Genomic DNA, 6,642 nt, shown 5'->3' with positions numbered 1-6,642 from the left:
TTATGTATGCAATGGTCTGTACACGTCCAGACATTTCACAAGCAGTGAGCGTGGTAAGCCGATATATGGGTTGCCTTGGTAAAGCACATTGGTATGCTGTGAAATAGATTCTCAGATATTTGTGAGGTATTTCAAACACATGTTTGGAGTTTGGGATAAATACTAACACTTTGGTTGGTTTTGTAGAATCAGATTATGCAGGTGATCTTGACAAAAGAAGATCACTGACAGGCTATGTATTTTGCATTGGTGGTTGCGCTACTAGTTGGAAAGCTACATTACAACATGTAGTAACTTTATCTACTATCGAAGCAGAATATATGGCAGTGACCGAGGCGATCAAAGAAGCTTTATGGTTGAAGGGTCTATTTGCGGAACTCAATTCATCCCAAGGTGGTATTACCATTTTCTGTGATAGTCAAAGTGCCATTCACTTGACTAAAGATCAAGTGTATCATGAGAGCACGAAGCACATTGATATAAAGTATCATTTCATCCGAGAAACCATTGCTGAAGGAAAAGTCTTTGTTCAGAAGATCAGCACTAGAGACAATCCTGCTGACATGTTCACAAAACCTCTTCCAGTGTCCAAGTTCAAGTTTTGCCTGAACTGGATTGGCATTTATGAAGAATGATTTTGCCCATTTGGGTTTTTACGGAGAGAGTGGAGCAAATTTACTATATATAAGCCAAAATTAGGCCAATGTGGAGATTTGTAATATGACCATTAATTTGGCTTATTTTCAAGTGGGGGCCAAATTTTCATGACATAATATCCACTATAACTCTATTTATGGACCAAGTTTTCATGACATTTGCCATGACATAATATCCACTATTAGGCCAAGGATTTCTTGCTATAAATAGAGGAGCTTCTCCTCATTTGAGAACACACCAATTCAAGAGTTTTTCACTCTTGTCCTTCTTTCTCCTCCTTTATTATAGAGTATTTTGTAAGAGAGTGGTGTTAGGAAGCACTTGTGTGAACCCTTTCTTTAGAGTGATCTTGTGAGGTTATTCTCTTGGGGTATTTGGGAATTAGAGAATTTACTCTAATTTTGTACTATCTTTTGTATTCTTGTTGGTATAGTAAAATTGCTCCTCTCCGCTTGTGGACGTAGGTCACCTTGACCGAATCACGTTAAATTTGTATCTTTTTATCTTCTTTAATTGCCATTATTATCAACTTGCATTGTCTTTGTTATTGTCATTATATCGTTGTTTGATTAAATTTCGTACTACCCGCGGGTTCTCGATCCTAACAAATTGGATGCTACGGTCTTAATTACTACTTATTTATAAACTATTTGAGGATACGATTTCCGGAGCATGAAACACTTTTACACGAATCCACGGCAAAATTAAAATATGTTAGTATTTCCCCAACGTAAAACAAGCAAATATATATAGCACCGGGCAGGAAGAAGCAACTTCCGACGGGCCAATGCATACATTCCACGAACTTGACAAAAACCACAATCAACTCCATATTCTCACTCTCCAACAAAACAAAAATCAATACCCTCATTTTCTTCTTTTCTGGAAAAATATACTACTATATTTAAGTGTTTCAACAAATTATATTAGATCTATTAGTCTATTTATATCATCTTGGTACTTCTATTCCTGGAAGCTTCATATGACCACTTAGATTCGCGTTAAACACCTATTTATTTTCTTTTAATCAATCGCCGCAGGTATTTCTCGTCTTACTACAAGACAACAATAATGCCAGTATATTAGTATATCATCACAAGAGAGAGAGAGGGGGAAAAGAATATATTTGGTTTATAGGTGAACCAGAAAGAAAAATTTAGTGGCCTGTTTTCAACAAATTCTTAAAACAAAATTCAAAATTGTGCTTTCGAACAAACAATGAAAAATAGTAGAGTAGTATATGCCGAGTTAAAAATTGTGCATACACTAGGAGCGGGAGCACTGAATTCGCTTGTCACCAAAACTATAAAGTTTTGTGATCTGTATAACTTAGTTGAGGGTAGTAGGAATTCTTTTAAGAGTAATAAATAAATAAAAGTACAAATGACTGCATATTTGTGCTGATATAAGAAATACACCGCATCAGAATTTAAATATGTCAGCCAACAACTGTCAATAAGCAGTAATTGGGGCTACCTGATTGATACAAAATGCATTCTTATTCAAGTACCTTGTATTAGACAAAGATTTAGCTGGCACCACTTGGCTTTTAAACTTTCCAACCTCAATTTGAAAATCCCATCTAATAGTAACACAAACAGCTGCGGCAGTGCGTGTCTTAAATTTTTTTCGTTTTCGAGAATATTTACAGTGATTACTCCCTTGACCTGCAAAGCTGTTTCAACTCTAGAGACATAAATCATGAGTGAGAGATTCATTTTCACTTGTTTTTATAATAACACAATATTGGCAAAAAATAGAAAAGTAGAAGTTGTTCTTGAAGTCGTTCTTATTTCTTTTCCATCACATCCTCTACACTAGTCTGGAAGGATTTTGCTTTTTTGGTCCTTGGGCGGCCTTCCATAAAGCAAGTAAAACAATTATTTTAGGGCTCATATTTATGGGGGCTTATTTTTTGTTACACCTAATAAGCTATGCATAAGTTTAAAAAAGGTTCGGTGAAGTGAAAAAGTTTGATTTCTTTCTTTACAACTATAGGGAAGAAGGATTTGCAATTGCTATAATTTTTGCCACGAAAAATTGCACTTGAAATGAATATCGAACCCGAATTTCGTAAAAAATGTATGATATATAGGAAGTAACAATTTGATGAGAATGTTGATAATAAAATCTCAAAATATTTCGAAGAGTCCTTTGGAGTTGATTACTTTATACATAGTAGACAAATCTATTTTTTTCACTTCAAAATAGATTTAAATAATTCGAAGCATATGAAAATATTTTTAATTTTCTATTTAGCGGTAAACATTAAGATCATTAAAGCATAATAATCAATTCGATATTGATGGTTTAGATTTATTTTTGGAATTAAAAATATTAAGAAAAATAGTATAATTAGAAGATAACAGTTTAATTGATAAACTCGATCAACTAAAAGATTTGATTCTTTTTCCAATGCCTATGTTACTTATGGAATAATGTTAATAACTCTTGTTAACGCCGCTTCAGCGAAAAGAAATTTTCAAAATTAAATTGATAAAATCTTACCTAAGATCAACAATGTCTCAAGAAAGGTTAAATGGATTGGCTATATTATCAATTAAGAAAGACTTATTAGGAGTTATTGATTATAAAAAAATTATTAATAACTTTGTATCTAAGAAGGCTAGAAAAATAGACTTCAAATAAATAAATAATTTTATTGAAAAAAAATTAAGACACCTCATAAAGTTTGGCTTTAGGCCACAGAACTCGTCGGGCTGCCCCTGGTCCTTACTGGAAGGATTAATATATACTGGTTTGTCACTTACTAGTGAAAAATATTTACACAATCATATCATTTAAAAGATAAATACAGACATCGATTGAATAACATTGACAGGTAACCTAAAATAATGATAATTCATCTTTAATTAATGAAGGTGTATTTTGCTCAAACACTCTCACTAGATAAGCAACATTATGATATATTACTCATAATATATGATTAAAGAAGTAGAAATGAAGGAAATGATTGGAAGCGAAATGCTGGGGGTTGACTCCTGCCGCGTACAGGCGTTTCTCCCACGAGTTCACACCGTCCACTGTACAAACAACCAACACTAAGCCCTTGGAGTTTTGTTTAGGACAACATGGGTCCAGCTTATTCCCTCAAACCGCGTTTCTTTGAGTTTACTCTCATTTCTCAACTTTTAACTTGTACTGCTTGCCCTGTTTATATATAGCTTCCCCTCTCCCTCTACCAAACATAACCCACTCCAAAAGCTCTTTAATCATAAAAATTATTAGAACAAAAAGAGAAACTCTTTCTCATAGTTTGCTGCCACTGCCATCTTCTTTTATTTCAATTGTTGCTATCTACTACTTTTATACTAACCATGCAAGAAAAAACAAGAATGCAGAAGAAGAGATCTGTGGTTGGTCGTAGAGCTTGGAACATTCTTCGCGTTGCCTTGTTATGGGCAAGAAAAGGTGGCATTTTCAAGAACAGACACCTTATGTCCGATCTCCGTTTGCTTCCTAAATATATTAAAAGTCTTCGTCATAGCAACGACTATGGGTACGGCAGTGCACTACATTATGGAGAGCGTGAGCTTTCCTTTGATGACACCCCTATCATTCACGTTAAGATGCATCGCCCTCCTTCCCTTCGTTTCAAGATGCCTAACATCCCCTGTATTAAACCACAAGTCGATTTTGACTTTGAAAATGATCGTGATCATGAAGATCATGAAATGTACAATGGTAATGATGATGATGATGATGATATTCCTAGGAAGAGTTTCTTGAAGTGTACGGAAGATGTAAATGAAGAGGATACATATGCAAACTGTGAGTTATCTGAGGAGATTAGTTGTCCCGGAGATGAAGCTATTGATATGAAGGCTGAGGAATTTATTGCAAAGTTCTATGAACAAATAAAGCTGCAAAGACAAATATCATATTTACAATACCATGAGACGACGCTCGCTAACTAAAGGTGCAAATAGACAGGCACTTGCAGGCGCTTTCCACTCGCCAATTTTCATTCTTTTTGGATGTCATTATTCTTGTTTCAATTTCATACTGGCTAGTAGTATTCTTTCTGTATAGGATGCATTACGTTGCGGATTATTTGTATATAGAAGAGGTATTGATCAGTATTCTACTCCTCACTGCAAAATGAGATCAGCTCAAACTTTTTTTTATCTAAAATAATTCTGCATCAAAATGTCCACTTGTTGAACCGGTAAAACAAATGTTGACGAGAAATAAAGGAATGAGTTTAGATTTTTCTTATGAGAATATAAGTTAGAACTAAATACCATCCAGGTATGAGGCACCAGCCAATCTCGAACCATGACCAATTTAACTCAATGGGCTTGTTTTCAGTGGATATTTATATTGTACTCCTAGTATTTATTTATTTCAGTAGTAAATTCATGCGTGACTGAATTAACTTTGTACTTTGAAAGTTCAAACTTTTTGCTTCTTGTTCAATAAAATGGAGATGAGTTCCAGATTCAGGGAATAACGCCTGGCTGTAATTTTGTTACAAGAAACACCTAAAGAGGGTTTTTTTTTTGGCCTTACAAGGGCTTCAATTTTATCCTTGAGAAGAAATGTGTATGTTTCACATTATGAAATCTGCAGGCAGCAGTGCAATTTATCTACATGATGTATCCCTGGGATCATATTCAAAAGAAAAATATTTCTACCTTTTTATGGAACATATTATATTTACATTTCGACTCTAAAATGGAAATAAATTAAATTCAAACACTTGTAAAAATCTCTACGCTCAATATGTGCCAATTTTTGGTTATGCATTTAATCATTTCTAGACTAGTATGGGTATAATGTTCCTTCAATCATGATAAGGTTTTAGATGAATCCAAGATGGCTAAGCTGACAAAATGAGGAGGGATATATATAGTACCCCAATATAACAACACAGGCTAGGCAGCGGGCAGGAAATTAACAATTGAAGAACCAGCTCCTGCAAGCTACGTCCAATGGGCGACTACATTCAAATTAAAGGGAAAACCAACATAAATGCTCATGCAGTAAAAAGTAAATATTTGAAAATATCTATTAAGAAAAGATAGTACTTATTAAAATTCATATTATTTATAATATATTTAGCAATTGAGTACGTTGTATAATTCCAAGTGCTACTCATGACTTTGTTCGTTTTTGTTTTATGTTGGTACTCTGTACTTCTGGGAAGCTTCACTCTACCCCTTAGATTCTTTATATAAACACCTTTCATTTTCTGATCAATCAATAGCGGCAAAGCATTCCTAATCCTACTACACGACAAGAATACCAGCATGTAGTTGAATAGTAGGCAAACCAAATAGAAAAGTTCAGAAAATATTTGAGCTCCCGTTTGGACATAATTTATTTATTTTAAAATATATATATATTAAAAATATTATTTGTTCATGGAATTTGATTAATTTTTAAATGTATTTTGAAGAAAAAAATTTAAGTTCCAAAAATCGGTGTGGGCTAGTTTATGGGTGATATTTTTTTCCACTACAAAACTTCAACTTTCTTTCACGTAAAATGCATGTCCAAACTTTTAAAATTTATTTTTCAACACAATTTTTCTTTTTAAGTTTCAACTAAATCTATGTCCAAAAGCTAATTAAGCAACATGTTCTCTAAAATATCTCTTCTCAAAGGATTTATAACATTATATATGCACTAATATTGTAAATATATTTTTACTTTATCAGTAAATTTTAACATGTGATAACATGTTAGTTACTATTTTTATTAGATTATCAAGTATCAACTAATGTTTATTATTTAGTAATATGATTGTACAAATATTTTTATTAGTACATAATCTCAAAGTCATTTTCAAAATAAAACATATTGTTGTGTCGGACAATAATTAGTAATGGAACTGTTTCTTGGAGGAGAGAACTTTACTGGGTTGTCTTGCTGTTAAAACAACAAAATGTCTATGGTGAAAGAAAAGTTTCAACTAAATCAAACCTAACAAATGCTTTAAAAGTCACATGATCATCAATC

At 33.2% G+C, this 6,642-nt stretch overlaps 1 protein-coding gene across 1 annotated transcript; it reads left to right on the top strand.

Moving 5' to 3' along the window:
- Positions 1-3,823: 3,823 nt before the first annotated feature.
- LOC104099271 (uncharacterized) lies at positions 3,824-4,760 on the top strand. Its single transcript, XM_009606205.4, has one exon. It carries the CDS (start codon positions 3,996-3,998, stop codon positions 4,593-4,595), a length of 600 nt encoding a protein of 199 aa, XP_009604500.1. The 5' UTR covers positions 3,824-3,995; the 3' UTR covers positions 4,596-4,760.
- The last annotated feature ends 1,882 nt before the right edge of the window (positions 4,761-6,642 follow it).

Source organism: Nicotiana tomentosiformis, chromosome 1, assembly GCF_000390325.3.
Source record: "Nicotiana tomentosiformis chromosome 1, ASM39032v3, whole genome shotgun sequence".
NCBI classification, from domain to species: Eukaryota; Viridiplantae; Streptophyta; class Magnoliopsida; order Solanales; family Solanaceae; genus Nicotiana; species Nicotiana tomentosiformis.
The sequence above is the reverse complement of the archived record's forward strand: the minus strand, read 5'-3'. Positions and strand labels throughout refer to the sequence as shown.

Coding starts and splice junctions, on each gene's coding strand:
- LOC104099271 (XM_009606205.4), top strand. CDS start 3,996: ATGCAAGAAAAAACAAGAATGCAGAAGAAGAGATCTGTGGTTGGTCGT.